Source organism: Trichoderma citrinoviride (assembly GCF_003025115.1).
Source record: "Trichoderma citrinoviride strain TUCIM 6016 unplaced genomic scaffold BBK36scaffold_9, whole genome shotgun sequence".
In the NCBI taxonomy this organism is placed as follows: Eukaryota; Fungi; Ascomycota; class Sordariomycetes; order Hypocreales; family Hypocreaceae; genus Trichoderma; species Trichoderma citrinoviride.
Genome location: NW_020194717.1, coordinates 295,476 through 320,375, shown reverse-complemented (window position 1 = coordinate 320,375; position 24,900 = coordinate 295,476). Strand labels below are relative to the sequence as shown.

The following is a 24,900-nucleotide window of genomic DNA, read 5'->3' as shown; positions in this document are numbered from 1 at the left end:
AAAAAATAAAATCAACCAAACCTGCACCCCTGATTACGAGTCTCGACTTTCACTGATCTGGCCTCAAATCTGCCACAGCCCCCCACCACCTCGTTCGATACGGGCATTCGTCACCATCCTCCCCCTCTGGCCGAACCGATACACAACGTCGATTCCTGCGTCTCTCTTCTTGGTCTGCTGTTGCTGTTCCTGCCGCATAGGCAGGCTTGGGTTGCTAGTTCGCCATGGACATCTTCCGGCGATCAAGAGCGGGTAGGCGGTCATCAGAGCTTCCGACGGCGGACGAGAAGCGCTCTAGGAAGAACGGCCTGGCGTCCAGCCTGGCCTTCTTCCAAAGGCCGCTGCGTCTACGCGGCAACTCGGCCGTGTCCATCCCGCTGGGCGTCGTCCTCGTCTTCCCGGTCCTGGTGGTGGTGCTCATCCTGGTGCTGTTTGTTAGGCATCCCAGCTCTCCCGGCAGGATATTGATGCCCGCTGGGTCGCCGCCGTCCATTCGGTAGGTCCATGCGCCCCCGTCTTTGTTTGTAAACTGCAGGCTGCTGACTCTGCATGCGTATGTAGGAAAATCAGCGAAAAGCACGACAAGGTCTTTGTCACGGGCTGTCTTGAGCCCGACACCTCGACGCCGCGAGCGAACGCCGCCTTTGTCGTCTTGGCCCGCAACAAGGAGATTGATGGCGTGATTCAGTCCATCAAGTCTGTCGAGCGCCACTTCAACCGATGGTATCACTACCCTTACGTCTTTCTCAACGACGCCGAGTTCGACGATAACTTCAAGGAGACTGTGCGAAACTATACCTCGGCGTCCGTCGAGTTTGGCAAGGTCGAGCCTGGCACTTGGGGCTTTCCCGACTGGATCGATGAAAAGGTCGCAAAGGAGGGCATTGCCAAGCAGGGCGATGCCGCCGTCATGTACGGTGGCATGGAGAGCTACCACTTCATGTGTCGCTTCTACTCTGGGTAAGTTTCTTTATCAACGATGCTACGACGGCGTTTTATATGACTTCGTTGCTGACTTTGCGAACCCAGATTCTTCTACAACCACCCTCTTCTGCTCAAGTACGAGTGGTACTGGCGCGTCGAGCCTGAAATCACCTACTTTTGCGACATTACATAGTACGTTCCCCATCGGGTCTTGTATCCAAAGGCCGTATGACTGACCAGCATCCCAGCGACCCATTCCTCAAGATGATCGAGAACAACAAGACCTACGGCTTCACGATTGCTGTCAAGGAGCTTCGCGAGACCGTCCCCAACATCTTCCGCTATGCCTCGGCGTATAAGCGAATGAACAACTTGACGTCACAGGGCCTGTGGGAAATGTTCGTGGAGCCTCAGGACCCTCCCAAGGAGCAGCGCGATGACCCCAACCCGCCGCTGCCCGAAGAGATCCTCCAGGGAAAACCCAGCAGTCTGCCGCCCATCGATCCCGAGGCAATGGAGGGAGAGAAGTACAACATGTGTCACTTCTGGTCCAACTTCGAGATTGCCAAGCTCAGCTGGTTCCGCAGCAAGGAGTACAACGACTTCTTTGAGATGATGGACCGAAGTGGCGGCTTCTGGATGGAACGAGTAAGTTGCCACCATCTCGAGCCCAAGCCTTGCAGGATGACAAGTTATACTAACCTGATGATTAGTGGGGTGATGCTCCCATCCACTCTCTGGCTGCTGGTGCTCTTCTGGCTCCTCGGGATATACACTACTTCCGAGACTTTGGATACCGACACACGACGATCCAGCACTGCCCTGCCAATGCCCCTGCGCGACAGCTTCCCCGGCCCCCTTTCCTCGAGACCACCACCCTGGACGAGAAGAAAAGAATCGAGGAGGACGAGTACTGGGAAAGCTGGGACGAGCCCAAGGAGAACGGCGTTGGATGCCGCTGCCGTTGTGACACGGATATTGTCGATGTCGAGGGCAAGGACGGCTCCTGTCTGGCCGAGTGGGTCGATGTCGCCGGTGGCTGGGCCTCGCCCTAATCGAAGAAAGGGAGCTTGAAGGTCCTTTTCTTCCTCTTGTTCTTCTTTTGGAAAATTTGAGTAAAGACGGTCTGGTTCTCTTCCGCTTACTGGGACCGGCCATTAATGAAGTGCACGAACTTAATACACACCATGGAAATACCGACAAGCACAGCGGTGTTTAGATGCGGCTACGATGTCTTATATATAAATGCGAGGAAAGACGATGATGGTGTCTATGTGGTTTTAGGAGAGATCGGGGAGCGGCGGTAGGCAATGGTTATTCAGTTTACTGGTCCTCGTCTTGTCCTTTCTTTATTGTTCAGACGATGCTTTTGCCACTGCACCTAGGATATAAGAGGGAGGAGCACCAGCGAGGATTCGGGGGGTTTTGTTTCTTCTTCTTCTTCTTGTTATACATATACATACTATTAAACCGAACGAAAGCAAGGCAAAGCAGGACAAGGGTCAAGCGAAGGGAGTTTTGAAGAAGAAATGTGTGGTTATCGGCACGTCTGTCTTTGTAGAGTACCTTATGGGATGATGGAGAGAGGGGGCGTGGCGTTGCTAGATCTATAAATATTTCTATTGAAAGAGCGGATGAGCTGATTTGAGATTGATGTGTGCTGTATTACGACTTTGTAGTGGTGTTTGGACGTTTTTCATGAATCAATAGTGGTGAGAGGGCTGCTTGCTATCATGGGGGGTTTGGCCCTCGTCTCTACGGCATATTTTCTGTGCATGTTTACTATGTTTGCTGTGCGTAGATAAGTGATTATGTGTTTCGGTCCTCCCATTGGGTCCATTGGCCCTCTCATGCATTCATTGACTCTCATTAATGTGATAGGATTCGTTAACGTCTTTGCTCTACCCCTGTCCATCGCTGTCTCTGAGAGCGAAAAAGTGACTTGACGTAGCCCCGTACCAGTCATTGAGCAACGAGCTTTTCGCAAGAAATTCTTGAGCAGGTCTGTTTGTAGATTCGATGAGCCCATGTGTATATATCATGAATCGTCTTTCTAACCGCTTCATCCAGCTACCGACCCTCATACGTCGCCTGCAGAGGCGCAACGACGGTGCTGTAAAACTCATGCTGGAACTTGTCCAGATCAAAATCCATCTGTCCCTGATCCGCAAGGAAGACGCCGTACACACACCGCTGCGCGGCGTTAAAGTAGTAAATACCCGCCTCTTGCTCCACGCGGTCCAGATAGTTCTTCAGAGGACGGTAGTCGTGCTGGAGGATGGCGGAGAGCGACTCTTTGCTGAAGGACTGGTTGACGGCGAGTTCGATGAGGAGGATGCCGAGGTCGAAGATGAGGCTTTTGGGGCTTGTTGTTTGGCGGAGGGAAGTGGATGATGATGCCGGGGAGGGCAATTGTGTTGTTGTCTTTGGTTTGGAGAGGGGAGATGCGAGGTAGGCTTTTTCGGAGAGGCTGATGAAGCCGTTGGCTTGTTTCCTTTGGAGGAAGAGCTTGACTTTGTGTCTGTCCAGGCCTTGTGGTAGCCAGGGGCTGTCCGCGAGGTAGAGCACTGCCCAGGCTAAGGAGGCGGCGATGCCGTATCGGCGTTTGGCGGAGAGGGGCTGGACGGCGGGTGCTACGCGCTGGGACTCTGTGGCGATGATTTTCTCGAGCGAGATTTCTCGTATGATGATGTCGTGGTTTCGGGATAGGTGGCTGAGGGAGAAGATGCCTTCGTGGGGGGAGGCGGGGGTTGGGTCTCTGAGGGAGCCGAAGACTTCTTTTGTGTGGGAGGGGGAGAGGAGTGCGTTGTAGAGGTTGGTGATGGGGGGAGGGCTGGGGATGATGGGCTTTGGGGGGATTGAAGGGGTTGATGTGATTGATGTGTCTTCTACGCTCGCTTTGAAGGGGATTTAGATGGTTGTTCTTTCATGAATGAGCTTGTTCCTGGAGTAGGGTGGTGACATACCTCTTGGAGTGGGAAGCTGTTTGAATGAGTCCCGCGATTTGCTCCATATGCTGTGTGCCATCCCGCGTAGGCTTTGAGAATAAGATGACCGTCTTGATCGAAGCGTTGAAGGCCTTGATGAGAACGAATATGGCTGTGAGTCCAATGCCGGGTTCTGTTGTTGAGCTGCCTCACCCGCAGCATAGAATAACTTCCAAGCAGCGCTATCCCTCCCATCCGGCGACTCATGCAAGACCCCAACTCGAAAAGTCAAAAGAGGAAACCCTCCCGCATGAAGACTATTCAGCTCGATACAAACCTGATGACACTCTCCTCCGCCACCACCACCATGACCATCGCCCATCAACAACACCGCCTGCAGCGCGCGATGCAAAGACCGGAGAGTCGTTCGCACGGACTCGCAGTTGCCCCTGTTGTAGAGCCTCCTCACTCTCTGGATGGCGTAGCTCTTTTCGTCTGTGGGAAGCGTTTCTGCTGCTGATGCGCTTTGGACGAGGTGCCGCAGGTCGTCGTTCCAGCTGCGCAGGTCGCGGATCATCTTGTCGCACTTTTTGGTGCGGAAGCTGCGTTTGACGCGGCGCCATTCCCAGGAGATTCTTTCGGGGGATTCGTGAGTCGTCCAGAGGGGCTGGTTTGGGATGTGAGTACATGTATGCCATGCTCATGCTTGGTGGTGATGACGATGACGATGATGAGGACGAATGTCATGACCCATGGTAGAAAGGGCCTTCTATGTAAAGGATGAGAGAGAAACAGTTATAAAGGAAATCTCACTTTCCGGCTCATGTCCACCTGCAGGCCCTCCATCATCCCCAGCATCATCTCGTCCATCTGGCGCACGATGAAGGCGATCTCGCGATGGTGGAGCGGGAACCGCTGGCGGAGGCACTCGGCCAGCTCGCGCGGCGTCGGGTGGCGCAGGCCGATGCTCTGGAAGGTGGCCTCGAGGTGCATCCGCTGGATCTGCAGGTTGGCCTGCAGCGTGCCGATGGCGTTGTGGTAGTCGCTGTAGGCGTCGAGGGGCTCCGAGTACTTTTCCAGGGCCCAGATGACGATGGGGAGGACGCTGAGGGCAATGCCTACGGCTTCTGCCATTGTGTTGTTGTCGTGCTGGGGATTGATGAGTTCTGTGAATGAGATGAGTTGGAGGTAGGGGGGGGGGGGGGAGAAGGAAGTGGCTCGTCGTGATGGTGGCTTGGTGGTTCGGGTTCGGAGAATATTCAGGTTAGGTATGCGGGTTTGCAGAGCGGCGCGCTGTTCTCATGCAAGACAGTGTCTTGCCTTGCGATGGGATGGAGGTTCATTGGGTGTGAGGTGAGAAGCTGATGAACTGCGGAGTGGCGAAGGGGAATCCATGGGGAGCTGGGGTGGGATTGGAAGGAATCGCTTCCCTGCTGGACAGGGGTGGTTGAGCGGTATGTAAGCCATCATGGGCGCTGGCTTGTCGTGATATGAGGGGGGATACGGTGTCTTGGCTCGGGGCCTGTTCTGAACATAGATGAGTTTGGGGAGGTGGCATTGGAGATTTGGGCTTGTCTCTGGGTTTGACTCAGAACGGATATTTTCTGGTTGCCTGGAAGGGTGTGACAAGGCAGGGCAGAGTCGCGGTGTAACTGAGCAGACTCGTATTGAGCAGGGTCATCCTCTGGGAAAGTTGGGTGGTAGCCTCTCTTGAACAAGTATACTGACAACTTTCAGCAAGCACTCAGACTCTCTTATTGTTTATCCGATGAGTTGGCCTTGCGATCCCAGATAGATGAAGCCGAAATCGCAAGCGGTTTGTGGCTCAGTGTCGTATCCAGCATACAGCGGCGCGGGACCCATCTATGGTTCTCGGAAATGCTCGTGTCAATGAAACAATTGTAAGAACTTGAAGACATACACTCCGGAGAAGAATGATATATGATTCGTATTTCATCTGGGGATGTTGTGGAATGGGCTTAGATTCGCGATCCGAGTCCCGCCGCCCGACCCGAAAAGTTGCCCAATCGAGAGACGGCCGCTCCGGGAGACCCGATCCGGGTCGGGGACTCCACCATCACCCGAGATGACGAAATCAGCAGTCAGCTGCTTCGACAACTTATAGTCACAAGAGGGTATATATTTCCAACTTTCTGTCCATTCCATACCCGCATCAAGATTCATACTATTCATCACTCGCTTAAGCCCATCATGATGAAGGCCGTCGAGGTCCTCGGCACCAAGGCCAACCCCGAAGTCACACTCAACCCCGCCGTCCCCAAACCATCGCCCAAAAATGGCGAGATCCTCATCAAAGTCCACGCCGCGGGATTGACGGGCGACGAGATCACCTGGTGGGAACTATGGGAACATCCAATCCGCATCCCGGGACACGACATTTCTGGCGAAGTTGCTGCTCTAGGCCCGGAGTACAAGGGAGACCTCAAGATCGGAGACGAGGTCTTCTCCATGATTCACGGCTGGAGGGGCTTGGGCCAGGCGGAGTATGCAATCGTGGGGAGCGCAGAGGTGGCGCGGAAGCCGCAGAGCTTGAGCCACGCGCAGGCTTCTGCGCTGCCGATCCCGCTGTTGACTGCTTGGGAGGCTGTTTTTGAGCGCGCCCGGGTGCAGAGCGGGTGGAGGGTGCTTGTTACGGGGGCGTCGGGGGCGGTGGGCGTTGTTGTTGTGCAGATGGTAGCTCGGCTGGCTGGCGCTGAAGTTGTCGCTCTTGCGAGCTCGCAGCATCATGAGTTTCTTAGGGCTCTGGGAGCGAGTCGGGTCGTGGACTATAACACGCCGCAGTGGGAGGATACTATTAGCGATGTTGATGTCGTTATTGACACTGTTGGGAATCCTGTCTTGGAGAAGACGTGGAAGACGGTGAAGAGCAATGGGCACATCATTACGGTTGGGCAACCACCGGCGGCGTGGGAATATGGAAAGGGCAGGCCGGAAGAGCTGGATGATTTTCCGAATGTGAAGTGGCTCTTCTTTGTTGTCACGCCGAAGGCTGAGACGCTGCAGAGGGTGGCGCGGTTGGTTGATGAGGGAACGATTCAGCCCATTGCAGTCGAGGTGTTTCCTCTGGAGAAGGTGGTTCAGGCACACAAGTATGCTTCCATACGGAATAGGAGGGGGAAGGTTGTTATTGAGTTTGTGCCTGAGAAGAGATGAGCTATGGGGTTCTATTGAAGACAGGAGACCATTGATGAAGATGCTTGAGGATATGCCCCTATCACTCCAGATGGGTTGGAATTGATGGGCAGCGAACTTCATTTGCGAGATATTGAGATCCCTTTTGTTTGGGTTCAATACCATGTTATGGGGTTGGCGGTTTGTATCCAAAATATCACAGAGCTAATTCCAGCATAAACTCTGGTAATTCCAGTCGATGGCCCGCCGAGACAGTTCTCAGAAATGACAGAATTGCATTATATGTTGCAATCAGACTCTCATGCGCGCAAGCGATGAGTGAAGGGGTCCTTTTATATAAGAGACATGGGTTGTGTCCGGCCGTTGATGTTGCTCGGACACAATTCGGGCCTTGTGGTGGAGACTTGACATGCCGATACAATGTACTACCACTGGCATCTCTTCCAGAACCTAGACGAGGTTCGTCTTTACTATTTTCTGGCTGTAAATCAGATTGTGAGGGGGCCAGATGGCTTTGAGATGCTGGGCCGTGCTGCCGGTGGCCACAGACTTGGATCCGTAGGGATGAGCTTGAGAAATTTACGAGATCGGTATACAGATTTCATGTTTTCAGCTATAATAGCTGGGATATCAAGTATATGGCTAGCCGATCTACTTGAGAGATCAAACCAAGGTTCCTCAATGGTGATGTTAGCCGGGCAACTCATGGATGCATGAAGAAGCTGGGCATCTCTGAGATCGTCAGCTTGAATGTAATTGGGACATATCATTCAGATCACCCTCATGCCACCACATCAGCTAGATCAGCCATCCCACTTCGCTTCCCCAGGCTTGGCAAACGGGAGCCGATGAAGCCGAAACCTTGCATCTCATACAGATGAGTCCGGTTATTCGGCTGATGAGCCGTTGTGACAGGTCATTCCATACCAACGTCCTACAAAGGTGCTGCGTGATGAGACATACGTCAAGGTAGGTAGATCTGAGCTATCGCAAAAGTTGCCAAGCTTGATACCTCTATCGGAATAGTAGTAAGGACCCTGAACAGCTGAAAAGCTTCACGTTTCACACATCTCCACATTCGAATGTCGATGGCTTCAAGCTTTGCCAACGGCTGAGGCCTCGTCTACCGAACATATAAAGCTCTTCGCATATTTTTATTAAAGCTTGACCTTGAGCTCCGAGTCGTTGTAGCTGGGCGTAAATGAGATCCAGCCATTGGTCAATTGAGAAATGACTTTGTGGCTGCTTCGAACGTTACCGAAGGAGGAATGTGCCAGCGAGCTGCTTATTCGAAGCTGTACTATATCGACGGTTGTAACGTGGCGGTCTTGGATGAAAATAAGCCGGTTTTGTTGAAATATTGCTGAACTGAGCTATCAATCGAGCAGGTCAGCGTGAGCCGGGCCGTAGTATGGAGAGAAGCTATTGGGTTACGGAAAGGTTTTGGACTATTAGTGTTCAGCTGGGCCATGTTTACACGCCACTCTAACTGTCATATAGGAAGAGAGTCAAATCAACATCCAATAGTATGGACTGCTGAGTGCTCTCATGGAGATGTCCAATGGAATTTCAGCGACTCGCCCGAACTCAGGACTTTCTTATGGAGTAATGAAGACAGCTCTTCATTCGCTTGACTGCTAGCTTATCGAAGAACTAAGACGCAACATGAACTATCGGCATACCGGCACGCCTCAAAAGCTCTGATCTGTGATCATATTCATAGCCTCCGGCAAACTGATCGGATCATCTTTCCAAGAGAAACCTAAATTCCACTGGGGAGATCTTGACGTCGTGTAAGACGATATATGAAACGAGGCATCTTTACCCCTCTTGCGAGCGGGGTCGAGCGCAGTTACGAGATGTCTGAATGTGTCACAGTCCAGATCGTAGGGAAGCTGATGTGTGACATACAGATTGCCATTGGCGTTGAAGAATCCGGGGTTCCGAACAGATTGCCTCCACCCAGATGAAGCCATACCGACGGGATTTAACAATGGTGACGTGACTCCTTGGAGGAAAGAGGTATAAGATAGGGGTGTTGGGCACACATGATCAAGAGCTGGATCCCAAGGTTCTCAATGTCTTACACATTTGACTTATAGCATCGACTTCATCCGTCTCCATGGCAGTCCCTCACAACACTGTGCCCAAACGAACCACCAACATGGCAGTGAAAGACGGAGATCACTTCGACTTCGTCGTTGTCGGCGGTGGAACTGCCGGTAACTGCGTCGCCGGTCGTCTGGCCGAAAACCCCAAGGCCCGCATCTTGGTCATTGAAGCCGGTGTTGGCAATCCGGAAGACTGTCCCGAGATCACCACGCCCTCTAATGCCATGAACCTGCGAAACAGCGTTCACGACTGGTCTTACAAGAGTACCCTGGTGAAGCGTGATGATTACGAGCGCATCGAAAAGCCCAATACGCGAGGCAAGGCCCTAGGTGGAAGCTCGTCGTTAAACTACTTCACTTGGGTTCCCGGCTGCAAGGGGACATTTGATCGGTGGGCCGAATTTGGCGGCAAAGAATGGAGCTGGGATCATCTTGTTCATTACTTGCGCAAGAGCGCCACGTATCACGATGATCCGAAGCTGTACCTCCCGGAGCTCAAGAAGATTGGTGGAGGAGGGCCCATCCCCATCTCTCATGCTGAGCTTATTGACGAGATGGATCATTTCCGCGATAACATTCAGAAAGCTTGGGTTTCTCACGGACAGCCAATTACGGAAAACGTATACGATGGCGAGATGAACGGCCTTTGTCACTGTGTCGATTCGATCTACAAGGGGGTGCGGTCTGGGAGCTGGCTCTTCTTGAAGGACAAGCCTAACATCACAGTTTTGGCCGGAACGCATGCCAAAAAGCTGCTCATCAACTATGCTGATCGAACTTGCCGTGGTGTGCGAGTCATGACGCCCGATCACAAGGACATCAATGTCTTTGCTGACCGCGAGGTTATCCTTTCCGAGGGCGTCTTTGAGAGCCCCAAGCTCTTGATGCTCAGTGGCATTGGTCCTGAACGCGAGCTTGCAAAATTCAACATTGATGTGATTGTTGATTCGCGCCACGTCGGTCAGAATCTCATCGACCATCCAGGCGTGCCGTTTGTGGTGCGCGTCAAGGACGGTTACGGCATGGATACAGCTATCCTTCGCAAGAACGCTGAAAGTGAGAAGATGCACGCCCAGTATAAAAAGGACCGTTCGGGCCCTATGGGGTCCGGATTCCTGGAAATGGTGGCGTTCCCTCGAATCGATGAGTATCTGCAGAAGGATGAGACGTATCGCAAGGCCAAGGAGGCCAACGGGGGAGTTGACCCCTTCTCGCCGGAGGGCCAGCCGCACTTTGAGCTCGATTTTGTGTGTCTCTGGGGCAGCGCGTTCCAGTGGCATTTCCCGTTCCCGCCGGAGGGAGACCACACCACCGTTGTGGTGGACTTGGTCCGTCCGATTTCGGATCCCGGTGAGGTGACGCTGAGGAGCGCGGACGCGCTTGAGCAACCCGACATCAACCTCAACTTCTTCGCCAATGATCTGGACATTATCGCGATGAGAGAGGGGATTCGGTTTAGTTATGATGTGCTGACCAAGGGTGAGGGCTTCAAGGACGTCTTTGTGGCTGAATCGCCGTGGTTGATGCCTCTGGACTCAGAGGAGGAGATGAAGCGCGCCGTCTTGGATCGCTGTCAAACCGCCTTCCATCCGACTGGAACTGCGCGGCTGAGCAAGAGTATCGATCAGGGGGTCGTTGATCCTTCGCTCAAAGTTCATGGGGTTAAGAATCTCCGTGTCATTGACGCCTCTGTCATACCGGTGATTCCAGACTGCCGTATCCAGAATTCGGTGTACATGGTGGCTGAAAAGGGAGCAGACATGATTAAAGCTGCCCACAAGGACATTTACGCGACAGCTTGAGATATTGGAATCAGACAAAACTGCAAATGGAGACAATGGAACAAATGATCCATTTCTGGACATATGGGTTGTATTCAGATCAGATAGTGCCAGAATGTAGTCATTCTTCCATCTGTTCTATGAGCTTTGCGCGACTTTTCTCGGGGAGATGATGTGCAGCTCTTGAAACAATATGGGGATGTTTGCGATGCGGCAGGAACAGTACGAACTATATGCAAAGATAGATGTCCGTAACACCGATATAAAGTCCATGGTTTTACCCAATTACCATGGTAACCACCTCGTGAGTGTAATTGGAATGGTGGCCATCATTTTGAGACCTCAAATTGATGCAGGTGCGAATAACACAGCAGGCAAAGATGATCGGACATGGGGTTTTGGTTGCCCCTGACTCTTCTATTGTTATACACGAATCCGTTGCCAGCAGCATATTTGCACGATTTCCTAGGTAGTACTTATGGGCTCATAGAACTTCTTCATCTCTTCACCTACAGTCATACTTGGATCACATCCAGAAGCGCTATCTATACGACCAATCTCAGTAATATGCTGCCATGACGGTCGTTTTATCTTTATTGCCGCAGACCATTCGTTTTCATCTCTTGATCTCCCTTTACAGCGCCTCATTATTTACACTTTGCTTTATCTACCCGTGCTCTTCGTCCTGCAGGCGGCCTCATGGCGTCACCAACCGGACTACTCTCGCTTCCTCCGGAGATCATCAGGGTCATATGCCGGGAGCTCATTCTTTACCGACCTGGCTACGACGAAAACCACGGTCTAAAACAACTGTCCTTATTTTCACGAACATGCAAACATGTCAATCAAGCCGCGACGCCCCTACTTTATTCTCGCTTCCTTGCCACCCCGTCAATCCTGGTAACCATGCGATTTCTCTCCAGCCTCTGTCGACGTCCCGAACTTGGCGAATTTGTGCAGCAACTGGGCTTCAATTTTCCCTCTACTGAGATTAAAGTCATCGAGCACCTGGATATATATTCCGAAGCGGCAGCCAGGCTCGGCGTTCATCTCGGAGATTGGTCAAGTCATAATCCCTACGAGACACTGATACACCTCATCATCGGCCACACTCCCAACGTGAGAAGTATGCAGATCTTTACGGATCGATTCATTGAGCCGATGGCGAACATCCCCACTGTACTCGACCAACTGGCTGCTCAAGGTCCCAAACGGATATCGTTCCCGAGATTGGAGAGGCTCCTTATAAAACATTGTTATGTTACAGGCCTCCCGATTGAGCATTACGCAACACTTCTTGCACTTGCTCCCTGCCTGCGCCATCTTTGGCTTGAGCCGAGTCCCCCCCTGCATCATCCGTGGACTCAGCCGAGTGGCCGTCTGTCTCTCGCCAGCGTGACGCGGCTCACTCTGAGGCTCGGTAGCCTGACAAAGAACCAATTGGAGACGGTAGTTCACAGCTGTGGACCATTGGAGCTATTCCAGCACAGGCAATCGATGTATAGCTTTGAGCGCAGACCGTCTGTGACGCCCGCAGAGATGATTCGGATTCTGGAGCCGCACGCAGGCACACTCCGCGCTCTGTCACTCGACCTTGCGTGGAGAAACAGGGATAACCCTGCTGCATTCTACGCCGGCCCGCTGTGCATGGAGGGCGATCAAATCCGATCCCTGAAAGCCTTCTCGAGACTTGAAGACCTTGAACTGGACGGGAGCTGTTTTGTCTTTCCAGCAAAGGACGACTTCTATTACCACGCATACGTCTTCGCACAGATGCTGCCCGAGACGATACGTAGATTTCGTATCATAGTCGCACCGCCAGGCACTGTAGAGAATCTACGGACGTTATTGAAGTCGAGAAGCCAGTTCCCGCGCCTGGCGCAAATATGCATGGAGAACAGGATGCTCTGCCCCGAGTTGGACCACAATGTATTTTTCAGGGAGCGGGATTTGACAGATCTGACCGTGAAGATGAAACTTGCTGGAATTCGATTCGGGCATGATTGCCCCCTGATTGTGGATTCTCCAAGCCCAGATTTTGAGTTCACTACATATGCGATATGGCCGAATCAAAATCCCAGTTCACCAAAAGAAACGGTGCCTCTTCCTCAGTTTGGGCAACGCCTTCCTGGCCAGTCCGATGGTGATGCGTTTGATCTTGACGGGCTCTGGGGCTGGTGAGCCTGGTGTTGATGGGTCCGATGCTGATACTGATCAAGAACGAGTCGGGACCTTTTCAGATGATGCTGAAGAGATACAGGACTGAACGCTCGGAGAACGGACATGGTGAGCTCGGCTGCAGGATCGCCTCTCTTTTCTTGCCCCAAGCGTTGAATTTCATATTGGAGTATATACCAGCGTTTTGCTTTGAACGATAGTCTGGAATAATAGCAAACTTTTTCACGATGATTGCAAGTCGAGTGACTACGAATGTGAGCATAAGTCAAGCAGAAGGCAGCTAATACTCTCTTCATGTGCTGTGCAGTCTAGACCATAGACGAAGCTGGCCAATCGTGTATTGAATCTCACCAAAATGTTCTACAGACCGCCTTGTATTGAATCTCAATGAGTACGTTCTACGGATGGCATTCGTATAATGGTCCTTCTGTAAGGATGCAGCAGGTCAGGCGCAGCCATAAGGCACCCTTGGACGGGATTCACACCGGGCATCCCTGTCCTCAGCTCGTCCCAATTAGGCAATCGTCTTGATCTCCGCAGAGCGGCTCGGCATCGGTACTGGTGGGACTGGCGAATCGATCCGAGGCCCGCATGGCCCGTCAATGGGCCGGCGTCCGTCGGCGTGGAGTACGAATATCTGTTTTGTGTTCAGGCAGAGCCGCTGATAGGTTAGTCCAGCACGTCCAAAAGCTGGCATCCCATCATCCCGGAGATTGCAGAAAGGCGCAAATACAAAGAGGTTAACTACTGTAGTTGCTGTCTATAAGAGGCAATTGGTCCGAGTTACAAGCATTCCGATCCTTTCACCAACTTGCGCTGTGTTAGTACGTCAGCTGTGTTCTACTTCAGCCTTTATTGTTCAATGCGAAATATCTCTCTATCGCGGATCTTCATTACCTACAGCGCTCGATATTAACAAGCTGTCGTTCTACTTATAGCACATATGTCCTCCATATTGGTCCTTAAATCTGCGGTTCTTCAGTCCCCCCCCCACAAAGCACAACTGAATGATCAGAGTCTCCAGTGAAGAAAGCCACCGTACAAGGTTCATCATATAATCATGGCAGCTGCGCAGTCGAGCCAACCGGATGAGCCCTTATACCCCTCATTTGAGGAGCTTCGGAGCAACCAGGAGCGTGTCCTCTTCTCTCCCGCCGCCAAGCGTCTCTATTGGCCTCTAGAAGGCGTCTTCCCTACGGCGATATCCGTCATGAGGACTGTTCGCAGCGTGGACGAGCTTGACCCCTTCTTCAGACCAGACACCAGCGGCAGCGGCAGTGGCACCTGGCATGAGATCGCATCGCTGCCTGTGACCGACCCAAAGGTCTCTTCTGTTGAGGCTTCAGTGCGCGACCTTGACCAGTGGGAGTCCGATTGGCTGGCATGGCATAGGGAACATACTGCACCAGAGTACAACGCCGAGTATGTCACCTATGGGGATCTCAGCGATGAAGACCGGCCATACGCAGATGAGCCCAACGAGGATGGCAATTGGGAGGCGGACTCGGATACTGAGTTTCTTGTACGATGCTGCGGAGACGATCGACCGCTCAGGAAGAGAGGATTGAAGATCAAGGTTACACCTTCTGCAGGCAACGACTTTGTCACTGTACGTGACTATGTCAGTGGTAAGTCTTTGTCCCATAAGACTTTGAATGTCTCTCCCCTCGGACCTTTGAAGAGCCTTTTTCTGACTATCAGTTTAAGCCGTACATGCATGGCTCATGAGCTTACGTGGGGATATCATACGAGCAAAGGCTGTTGCACGTCCCCAGCCTTATGTTGGCAACATGGAATGGATGGTTAGCAACATCACTGCGCCGCAACACGAGATCATGACGAAGGAGTTTTGGGTTGAGATGCATCGCCCGCCACGCCCCGTGAGGGACGCTGCAACGTCCAGATTCTTGCAGAGAATAGGCGCGAGGACGGCCCCCCAATGATGAATTTACGGTCCGTCTTGACATCTAGTCTGGCGCTCGACCAGACTGGACACGAATTCCTCATCTGATATGTAATATGGAGGCTGAAAAAATGGTGCTACTTGGCTCTCCATAAGAGTTATGAAGGGTATCAGGGTACGGAGGTAGACTTTGCAAATACCATCACGTTGGACGTCTCAAACCCTTTCGCCATGCATATACATGTATTTATCAAGACAAGAGTAAATCACTATAGATATTCTACTATCAAAAAACACTGTCTCTCGCCACCTAAATATGAACTTTCAAGGAGAAGCCGTCGCAGACGCACAATACGAGCTTCCGTACGCAATCACCGTCGAAGCAACAGCCGTGCCACATGCTCCGTTCGAGCAGTCCCTCAGCCCGTACCCAAAGTTGACATTCTCGCAAAGGCAACGCGGGTCGGGGCTCGAACAACCAAGCTGCGAGTACTGAGCCAGCATGTTGTTGAAGCACGTCTGACCACAGGCGGGCAGGGAGCCAATGCCGGTAGGGGCGGCTGTGTGAGTCGCTGATGCGGTAGAGCAGTATGCACTTCCAAAGGCAATGACAGTGCTGGCAACGGCAGTTCCACAGGCACCGTTTGAACAATCACGAAGGCCGTTGCTGAAGTCGACGTTGTTGCATAGGCAGTAGGAATCCTGAGGACTGGGGCATCCCAGCTGTGAGTACTGTGCCAGCATGTTATTGAAGCAGGTCTGGCCACAGGAGGGTAGGGCGCCGACGCCAGTGGTCGTGGGTGTGTGGGTAGCAAATGCTGTTGAGCAGTATGAACTCCCAAAGGCAATGACGGTGCTGGCAACAGCTGTTCCACAGGCGCCGTTTGAACAGTCGCGGAGGCCGTTGCTAAAGTCGACGTTATTGCACAGGCAGTAGGCGTCCAGTGCGTTGCATCCGAGAGCAGAGTACTGAGCGAGCATGTTGTTGAAGCAAAGCTGGCCGCACGAAGGTAAAGCAGCTTCGCCGGGGATGGAGGTGCTGGGGGGCTTTGCCGATGTGGTGGTAGTTGCACTGGTACTTGCTGGTTTGGATGAGGGAGTTGAGGATTTCGAGCTGACCGTAGTCGAGTGGCTACTCGTTGTCACTTTGGTGGACGCGGAGGAGGCCTTGGATGAAGAGCTCGAGGATGAAGAGCCCGTGTTCGGAGTAGTACAATTTCCAAACTCCGGTTGGCTGTATGATAACGTTAACAAGACTTCTTCTGCCATAACAGTGGCATGATGATGCGAAGGAGAGGCAAGTTCGTGACTCAAAACGGGGCAAAAAGGGCTCAGAACTCACCACCCATCCCCACAATCTGAAACCAATGAGCCGCATATGCCATCCTTGTTGCAGCAGTTCCCGTAAACCACACTGCAGGTGTAGCGGTTTGTTCCGCCGCAGGTGCCGTCCGTCGTGTTGCCGTTCAACCACGAAGGCGGGCCCGGAGGCTGGCTCGGAACCGTGCAGTTCCCAAGCTGGCAAACGCCGTATCCGCAAAAGTCCTCGCCGGTGCCGCACTTCCCGTCCGCGTTGCAGCAGTCGCCCCAGACTCCGGCGCACTGCTTGTAGCCGTGCTGTTGGCCGCACTCGCCGGTGGTGGTAAAGATGGAGTCCCCTGCGCATGCGCCTTCGTAACAAGTTCCGTCTGCACAGTCCTCTCTGGCGTTGGGAAACTCGTTGTTAGTATGGACTCAGGTCGTTATCAAGACGAGGAGAGTGGCCTATATTCGCCTGGGGGACTCACGTAGAGTTGCCGCATTTCCAAGTCTTTGAGTTGCAGCACTGGAATTCAGTTCCAAGACAAGTCGCGTTGCTATTCTGAGGACCGCAGAGTCCGTCTGTAGCTCTTGCCGGCTCAATGACTATCAAATCCGAGTGAACAAGTTAGTTTGCAAAGTCTCAGAGTCTCAGTCGCCCAAGGGGTAAAGTTTCGAGGTTATGACTTACAGCCAGATACACAATAATCCGTGTCAGCTTTGATATTAGAACAGTCGGGATTTACATCGGGATTCAACATGAAGAAAGTGTCGACGCTGATCCCGTACTGGACTGCCAATGCGGTGCAGGTATAATAGTTAATATCCATGCCTTCCGTGTTGCCCGCATACCGGCAGTTCACCGTGCCCGTAGTGACGTTCCCACCGGAAACAACAGGACTTATCACCACCGGCACGGGGGAAGACGTGATGCCCACAGAGCTGGAGACGCCTGTACTTGCGCCGGACGAGAACGAAGAAGTGGGAGGAGGAGCGGTGGCAGCTACGAACAACCGATCTTCGAATTGTCCCGGCTGCCATATGGAGGGCGCACATTGGTCTGAGGCGTGAACAGTAGCTGTCAGCCAGAAGGCAATGGCCCATGAGACAAGGTGCCTCGACCGAAATGTTCTCTGATGGGACTTCATGGCTGTGATGGAGCGATTGACGTCGGTGACAACAGCTTCAGGCGAGGGACCCAAGGAATCACGTCCTAGGAATGGACGACGACGATGGAAGACTTGTGGCTCGAAAGACACTCCTGGTGTCGGAAGCAGAGATATCAAGAACCATCAATAGAGAAGCGTGTCCATCTAGTTAATCTTCGAACGGCGGACCATGAGCAGATCAAGTTAGAGAGGTAGCTCATCTTCCTCTAGATAAGGTCACAAGGGGCTTCTTGACCTGTAAACTTGGTTGTGTCAATGGCTAAACTGCAAGGGCAAGTTGGAGGAAAGACTCTTGTCTCCTATTGGCGCTTGATGAGTTGATGCCTGGTAGGAGCAATAGTTCTGTTTGGTCGAGACAGAGTCTAAACTCTCACGATCCTCCCGCCTTCGGCCCTTAACGGAGAGTCAAAAGCCAAAAGTTCCTCAATAGTAAATTATCTCAGTCGATGGTCTTGGCAGTGTATAGATAGCATGGCCGAGTTATCCGTGATATCAGCCGGCTTGTGTGTGTATAGCACAGGCTTCGCATCGTCGACCCAGCGTGGTTCATGCTCTCAGCTGCAAAGTGGAGGTACAGATGGGAGGCTGCATGTGATCGGGTGGTCGGTCCCTACATTTCTATTGGCAGCTTTCGATCAGAACATGCTTCATTGGAGACTTCAGTCTACACAGAGCACAATGCTGTACTTACTGGAGTGGTAGTATTGGGGGCGGCATCCTTCAAGTAGACTCGCGGGGCATTATCTGTAACGAGACACGGGAAGTATACTGTAGAGGCAGGGGCAGAGTAATAGGCTGGGTCGAGATATCGTGAGATTCGAAGGGATCAGGCGTTTTCATTTATCCTCTGATCAGCTGCAGAATCCCATCTTTCTGATACTACCTTGGGTAGCATCTTGTAAGTGGACGAAGGATCTCTCTGAGTAGGGCTTACATTGAATATTGGGTGTGCCAAAGCAATCTAGCAGACTGCATGTGCTTTACCGAGGCGCCAGGGACGCCCCGAGGCCCCCGAGATCTCTCGGCACCTCGCGAGAATGATAACTGATTGGCAGCATGATTCCCCGCATATGGTATCGAAGGATCAGAAAGTGGAGAGAAGACGCATCCTTCCATCTAGCTCCCTTCCATCGCGGCGGCGCAGCATTGCCAGTTAGGGACTCTGCCTGCATTAGTCGCCGTCTTACCCCTGACTAGGCGGGGCATGGGTTCTACGCGGATAGAGTCGTTCCTTTCACGATATGCAGTTACTCAAGATACTGGATGATTCAGGTATATACCATCACTTAGACACAATGACTTCAAACCACATTGAGCGTGCGAGAAGCTTTGATCCCTTACCGGCTTTCTCTCTGTCTCTTGTTGTTGGCCTCGCCAAGTCGGCGGGATGGTAGCCCTACAGCTTGTTGCGCTTCTGGCGCCGTTTTGTTTTTTCTTGCCTCAAGTCACAGAGGCTCAATACTTGCAGGACTATATGCCTGATACTACCAATCCTGGCAACTACCTGTAGTAAGATGTCCTCATACACAACGAGAAACGGGTCCATACTGTGAACGGTATTTGCTGACTTACACGATTCAAGCACGTCTCTTCCACAGATCGCGCCATGGCGCGTTATCAACATCGAGCCTTACACCGTCTACCTGGTGTACAACTGCTACTACATGAGAGAAATCTGCAAGAATGCCGAGATCTTCAGCGGGTCCGCACGGGGGCGGGCTCTGCACCCCCAGAGCGGCCTCTCCAACGATGTATATGGCTATGATCTAGACACGGGCGAGGCTGGCACAGGCCAACCAAAGTCTCATCAAGAGAACCGTCGGTCTGCATCTTGTCCGGATAGCTGGAAAACCAGCCACCCCTGTCCAGAAGCGGACGGGAGCCAGAGGAATCCCATGCGACATGATGGCGAGTGGTTCACGACTGCACTCGAGCCGGGGACAACTGTCAATAACCTACAGAACCTGCGTGTCAATAACCAGGTTGTTAGATACTCCAATATCCGGTACACGTGCGATGAATTTCCGCCAGCCACCTGGTATGTCTTCTTGCACCCTGAGTGGAGTGACCTGAATCTCAGCTTTAGCCTAATCCTTACATGGCTGAACAAGGAAGATGAAAAGCAAGAAAGAACTTCTCGAATGTTGGTGCTGATGCAGTGATCAGGGTTGAAGGCGGTAACGGCTACGGTGCAGGTTCCCCTTCCAACACGCGGTGTGCCGCACTCGCCTGCTCAAACTTCAACGAGCCTGTTGTCAAGGCGGAACAGAATTGTAAGTTAAACCAAAACGAATGTTGTAGAAGAAAAAGAAAGAGGTCTCCTCGCTGACCAGTATGAGTGGGACAGGGCAGGGGCTCTCTCACGGCGTGCTGCGCTTAGAGCTCCAAGCGGCAGCCCAGAACGATGCTAGCTATAGTCCGACCAGGTCGATCATCCTCTTCAGGTTCCGTGCCGATAATGATGGCCCGGACGGCATCGCTGCCCGTGTATATGTCATGGAGGACATTGGCAATGCGGACCAGTTGGTGGCCGACCGGTACACGACCCAAGAAAAGCGCCAGATTCGCGTGAATTCTACCATGACTGGTCCAGGCCTGACGGTGGAAGAGCTCAAGGCCCGCGTAAAGGCGGGTTTGGGCTACGAAACTTGGGTGCACGAGAACTTGACTGTAAGTCGAAGCTTTGTCTTTTCCAAGCGGTCTTCTACTATTCCTCGAGGAAGACTTGGAAGGGGAGCAGTTGCAGGCTTGCCTGTCTGTTCCTTTCTTGTTCCCACGGGGAACCTGGATTTTCCTAGACTGCTTCGGAAGTAAGAGTGCGTCACTGACCGTGAATTCTACCCATGCCTAGATCAGCAAGCCAGATCTGGGGGGTCGATCGATGCCCCTGCTTGAGATCCCCGGCCTTCCCGGCATGGATCGACCATACAAGTGGGATGCGGAGGACATGATGGAACAGCAAGAGGCGGCGGCAAGATCGCGTATCAACGCGACGCTTCCCAGGAGCCTACCAGCCAACCTGAAGCCCGTGCCCCAGAGAATCCCATCCCACCGAGTCACGCCGCTGATCAAGAGAGCCACGGCGGCAGAGCTGAAGTCTGCCCGCAGCATCGTGGCCAAGGCCTTTAACGAGTCGCAGAAGCTCAATAAGGCGCGCGTGGCGAGCCCGCTCCGCAACAAGTACACCTTGAGGCCCGGAACGAAGATTGCTGGAGGCACGGCTCCGGGCGACAGCAGCATCAAATCTATCAACAAGGATGTCCCGCCGCTTCTGGTCATTACCGAGGAAATTGCCGCGGCGGCGGCCCTGGTGGCCGAAGCAGAGATGAAGACCAAGTCACGGAATGTCACGAGGCGCGCTGCTGCAGCCGGCTCGGGAACGTTTTGGATGCAAGAGTAAGTGTCTGTTCAAGAAAAGCATATGTATCCATTTCATCAGAGATTGGTTCGCTAACCATGTATTTACGACAGTATTGCCCGTAAAGGCACAGTGCCTTGGGGAGACGACCCAGACTATGTAAGTATCCTTGCCTAGAGACTCGTCGACGTTATTCATCAGCTAATAACTAGACTTACAGGTCATCTTCAGAAATGTGCTCGACTATGGAGCGGTGGGGGATGGTGTCACGGACGATACAAAGGCCATCAACAAGGCGATGGGGACGAACAGCACACGATGTGGCAAGGGTTGCAACGGGTCAACCACCAAGAACGCCATCGTGTACTTCCCACCAGGAACGTACCTGGTATCCTCTACCATCGCCATGCCCTTTGGCACGCAGGTCATTGGTGATGCCAACAACCGACCGACTCTCGTAGCTGCTCCAAGCTTTGTTGGTCTGGGTGTACTGTCCACGGATGAGTATACCGGTACAGGAGGCACTGGAATTGACGGCGGAGACCCTGAGTACGTGAATCATAAATCTTCTGGACTTTGCAGAAGCTGACTCTCCATTCTCTAGATACTATGTCAACACTGCCAACTTCTACCGTCAGATCCGAAACATCATCGTAGACGTTCGACAAGTCACCGCCGGAGCCACCATCACATGCATCCACTATCAGGTCGCTCAAGCCACGAGCACCCAAAACGTCGAGCTGATCGCTGAGGCTGGCACGGAGCAGATTGGCATGTTCGCCGAGAATGGCAGTGGCGGAGGCATCTCCGACATCACGTTCACCGGCGGCGGCATCGGCCTCAAGGGCGGCAGTCAGCAGTTCACGGCGCAGCGCCTCACCTTTAATGGCTGCGATATTGGCGTCCAGGTCATTTGGGACTGGGGCTGGGTCTGGAAGTCTATTACGATGAAAGGCGTGGGCACTGGGTTTCAGCTTGTTGGTGATGGTGGCGTTGGGAATAGTGAGTGATCTATGAGCTCCCTTTCTAAGATTGTCTCCTATTTCCTGTCTGGTGGTGTTTGGATACAATACTGACCGTCCTCCTTCTCGCAGTTGGTTCCGTCTCCATCTTGGACTCGTCCTTCTCAAGCGTCAGCAAAGCAATCGTTGTCAACCCCATCAAGTCGACTCCTGGAAGCGGCAGCACGGGAGTGTCTCTCGAGAACGTGGCCCTCTCAGGAGTTGGCGTGGCCGTCGCCGATACCTCCGGCGCAACCCTCCTGGCTTCGTCGGGCCTTATAGACCAGTGGGTGGTCGGACCGGTCTACGAAGGCGCGTCGACTGCTCGCTCCTTTTCCAACGGTGGCAAGATTGGAGAGTACCGCAGGCATTCAACTCTCTTGGATAGTGAAGGCAACTACTTTGAGCGCGCAAGGCCTCAGTACGAAGACCAGGCTGTTTCGTCGTTTCTGCATACCAAGGACCTCGGCTGTGCAGGCGACGGTTCCACTGACGACACGGCAGCTTTCCAGGCCGCCCTGTATGCCAGCTTGGGCAAGATTCTTTTTGTTGACGCCGGAACGTATATCCTCACCTCGACAATTACCGTTCCTTCGGGTGCCAAGATTGTGGGAGAGACTTGGTCGCAACTGGCTGCGGCGGGCTCGTATTTCTCGGATGCAAGGTACGTGCGATGTAATCGTTTCACTGAATCAACTTCCAATGAGTTATCCAGCGAAACCCATCTCTTTTAGTTTCAATTTCTCTCTCCATCATTATCTAACTATCTGTGTGCTACAGCAATCCCAAAGTCTTGATCCAAGTAGGAACAGACGGGGAGATTGGCAATGTAGAAATGCAAGATCTTTTATTCACGACCCGTGGCCCGACGGCCGGTGTCATTCTTGTCGAATGGAATCTCCAGGCTGAGTCTCAAGGCTCCGCCGGGCTCTGGGATTGCCACGCACGGGTGGGAGGTGCCACAGGAACGGAGTTGACGCCTGCTGAGTGTCCTCCCGCCACGAGTGGCATCGACCCGGGATGTTCTGCTGCCAGTCTGATGATGCACCTGACGAAGTCTGCGTCGGGCTACTTTGAGAACATGTGGCTCTGGGGAGCTGACCATATGATTGAGTAAGTTTGACATGGAATATGTGGAATAGTATGTGGACAATAGTGACTGACATCTCTCAGCGACCCTGATCTGAATGATGCAAATAATACGATGGTCCAAACCTCCATCTACATTGCTCGTGGCTTCTTGATCGAGAGCACGAATCCTACCTGGTGAGCTTCTTCTCACAGCCTGTGCAAAGACAAGACTAATGATGTGATTGAACTGTAGGCTTTACGGCACTGCCTCGGAGCACTCTGTCTTTTATCAGTACAACTTCCACTCGGCATCAAACATATATGCCGGCATGCTGCAGACTGAATCGCCCTACTACCAGCCAACGCCCCCGCCGCCAGCTCCGTTTGCCGACGTTGTTGGTAAATTCCCCGGGGATCCCGATTATACGTGTGCTGCAGGAGACGACTTCAGCGGCTGTGACGAATCCTGGTCTACCATTATCACAGGCTCCAAGAACATATTCATTGCGGCTGCAGGCATTTACTCGGTAAGTTGGACTTCCACCGGGATGCAGTGGCCGAACTAACATGGTCATAGTGGTTCTCGACCTATTCCCAAAGCTGCATCGATACGCAGCAGTGTCAGAAAGCCATCATGCTTCTCAAAGACAACTTCGCCAACATTCGCATTACGAATCTCGTGACAATTGGCTCCAAGTACATGGCTGTTATGGACGGCAAAGGCATCGCGGCTGCGGACAACCTCAACGTCGATGTCCACCCTGACTGGTCTCAGATCAGCCTTCTCGATGTAGGGAGCAACGGTACTACTGACTTCGAAGAGTACATCTGGATCGACCCCGAGATCTGGGAGATGGATCAGCCTCAGTTCACCTGCTCTCCCCCTTGCAATGTCAAGATACCGCCGTGGACCGGCGCAACAAGCACCGTTGATTACCCTCTCATCACCGTCAGCCAGGGAACTTGGACGAGCACAATCACGCAGCCACCGCTGACCATTACGGAGTGGGTGTTTGAGGTGGCAACGTTGACCCAGGACGCCGCCGCCAAGAACAAACGGGCTGCAGAAACTCTGTGGCCCGTCCCAGCAACGACACCGTTCTGGCCTGCTGTTGTCTACAACGGCGGCATCGACGGGAAACAGACCACGACGTCCGCTACAGGGCCTTTCCCCAAGCCTCCCAAGTCCATCGGTCCCGATGCCCCTGCGCCGCCCTCCGGGAGCTGGCCCAAACGGGGCATCGAGCCTATCTTCGGCTTTCCTGAAGGTCCGCTGGGGCTGGAATGCTCCTTTCTCAGCTTCGAGGACCCAAACTGCGTCACTCAGCCATGGTTCTTTGGCAATTTCAGCTCTCCCGGCGGCGACGGCGATGACGTTGAGAATATCTGGGACGCGAAGACGAGATGCCCTGCCACGACCAGCTCAAAGACTACGACCAGCTCCAAAGCATCACCCACCCGCCCGGCGCCGTCGCAGTACGTCCAAGGCGACCCGCGGACCAACTCCGTCAAGTGCTACAACAGCGGCGAGACGACCGAGGACGTGCGGATGCAGAACGCGGCCAAGAGCTTCTGCGGCGACATCTCCAACGACATCCTGGGTCCCGGCTACTTTGCGTCCAAGGACTTTCCGTTCCCGTACAACGGAGGCCTGGGCACGGTCGACATTACGATATCGCTCCAGATCAAGCCGCGGTGCAGCTTCGACATCATCAGCGCGCTGAGTCGGAGAGACCTCCAGGGGCGAGACAACCCCAACTTTGACATGACCTTGTGTGAGAAGTATCTGTCTGTGCCCGCGGACAGCTGTAACTGCGCTGGCGTCAACGGGAAGCAAGGAGGGATCGTGGAGAATAACTGCTATATATGGAGGATTGACCCCAATCTTAGTCTATAGTGAGGGTGAAGCAATGCTGAACAAATAGATGCAGACCAAATACAGGCTCCGTCATAGTTTACTTGTATAGGCCAACTATGATGGGCGACGAAGTGGAAGACGTTAAGGAATATAACCTGAAATAGTGC

At 53.0% G+C, this 24,900-nt stretch overlaps 8 protein-coding genes across 8 annotated transcripts; 6 read left to right on the top strand and 2 right to left on the bottom strand.

Moving 5' to 3' along the window:
• Nucleotides 1–467: 467 nt before the first annotated feature.
• On the top strand, nucleotides 468–1,979 carry BBK36DRAFT_1121957 (glycosyltransferase family 15 protein; the record flags this gene model as incomplete). The annotated part of the gene is made up of 5 exons (XM_024890887.1): nucleotides 468–496; nucleotides 562–960; nucleotides 1,030–1,116; nucleotides 1,173–1,572; nucleotides 1,638–1,979. The coding sequence occupies 5 exons, from the start codon at nucleotides 468–470 to the stop codon at nucleotides 1,977–1,979; spliced, it is 1,257 nt and encodes a 418-aa protein (XP_024748395.1).
• Nucleotides 1,980–2,994: 1,015 nt separating this feature from the next.
• On the bottom strand, nucleotides 2,995–4,985 carry BBK36DRAFT_1169850 (hypothetical protein; the record flags this gene model as incomplete). The annotated part of the gene is made up of 3 exons (XM_024895373.1): nucleotides 2,995–3,817; nucleotides 3,980–4,518; nucleotides 4,665–4,985. 3 exons carry the CDS (start codon nucleotides 4,983–4,985, stop codon nucleotides 2,995–2,997), a joined length of 1,683 nt encoding a protein of 560 aa, XP_024748394.1.
• Nucleotides 4,986–6,062: 1,077 nt separating this feature from the next.
• Nucleotides 6,063–7,025, top strand: BBK36DRAFT_1121930 (NAD(P)-binding protein; the record flags this gene model as incomplete). The annotated part of the gene is made up of 1 exon (XM_024890884.1): nucleotides 6,063–7,025. The coding sequence occupies one exon, from the start codon at nucleotides 6,063–6,065 to the stop codon at nucleotides 7,023–7,025; it is 963 nt and encodes a 320-aa protein (XP_024748393.1).
• A 2,101-nt stretch (nucleotides 7,026–9,126) lies between these two features.
• BBK36DRAFT_1122551 (GMC oxidoreductase) lies at nucleotides 9,127–10,917 on the top strand (the record flags this gene model as incomplete). Its single annotated transcript, XM_024890958.1, has 1 exon — nucleotides 9,127–10,917. The coding sequence occupies one exon, from the start codon at nucleotides 9,127–9,129 to the stop codon at nucleotides 10,915–10,917; it is 1,791 nt and encodes a 596-aa protein (XP_024748392.1).
• Nucleotides 10,918–11,595: 678 nt separating this feature from the next.
• BBK36DRAFT_1122614 (hypothetical protein) lies at nucleotides 11,596–13,077 on the top strand (the record flags this gene model as incomplete). The annotated part of the gene is made up of 1 exon (XM_024890964.1): nucleotides 11,596–13,077. The coding sequence occupies one exon, from the start codon at nucleotides 11,596–11,598 to the stop codon at nucleotides 13,075–13,077; it is 1,482 nt and encodes a 493-aa protein (XP_024748391.1).
• Nucleotides 13,078–14,134: 1,057 nt separating this feature from the next.
• Nucleotides 14,135–15,017, top strand: BBK36DRAFT_1160295 (hypothetical protein; the record flags this gene model as incomplete). The annotated part of the gene is made up of 2 exons (XM_024894280.1): nucleotides 14,135–14,702; nucleotides 14,782–15,017. The coding sequence occupies 2 exons, from the start codon at nucleotides 14,135–14,137 to the stop codon at nucleotides 15,015–15,017; spliced, it is 804 nt and encodes a 267-aa protein (XP_024748390.1).
• A 284-nt stretch (nucleotides 15,018–15,301) lies between these two features.
• Nucleotides 15,302–17,424, bottom strand: BBK36DRAFT_1169845 (carbohydrate-binding module family 18 protein; the record flags this gene model as incomplete). The annotated part of the gene is made up of 5 exons (XM_024895372.1): nucleotides 15,302–16,211; nucleotides 16,320–16,679; nucleotides 16,765–16,882; nucleotides 16,968–17,176; nucleotides 17,288–17,424. 5 exons carry the CDS (start codon nucleotides 17,422–17,424, stop codon nucleotides 15,302–15,304), a joined length of 1,734 nt encoding a protein of 577 aa, XP_024748389.1.
• A 1,408-nt stretch (nucleotides 17,425–18,832) lies between these two features.
• Nucleotides 18,833–24,772, top strand: BBK36DRAFT_1169844 (glycoside hydrolase family 55 protein; the record flags this gene model as incomplete). Its single annotated transcript, XM_024895371.1, has 13 exons — nucleotides 18,833–18,954; nucleotides 19,028–19,483; nucleotides 19,612–19,718; nucleotides 19,793–20,115; nucleotides 20,342–20,841; nucleotides 20,917–20,962; nucleotides 21,024–21,352; nucleotides 21,408–21,805; nucleotides 21,898–22,468; nucleotides 22,585–22,917; nucleotides 22,978–23,070; nucleotides 23,129–23,402; nucleotides 23,453–24,772. 13 exons carry the CDS (start codon nucleotides 18,833–18,835, stop codon nucleotides 24,770–24,772), a joined length of 4,872 nt encoding a protein of 1,623 aa, XP_024748388.1.
• Between the last annotated feature and the right edge of the window lie 128 nt (nucleotides 24,773–24,900).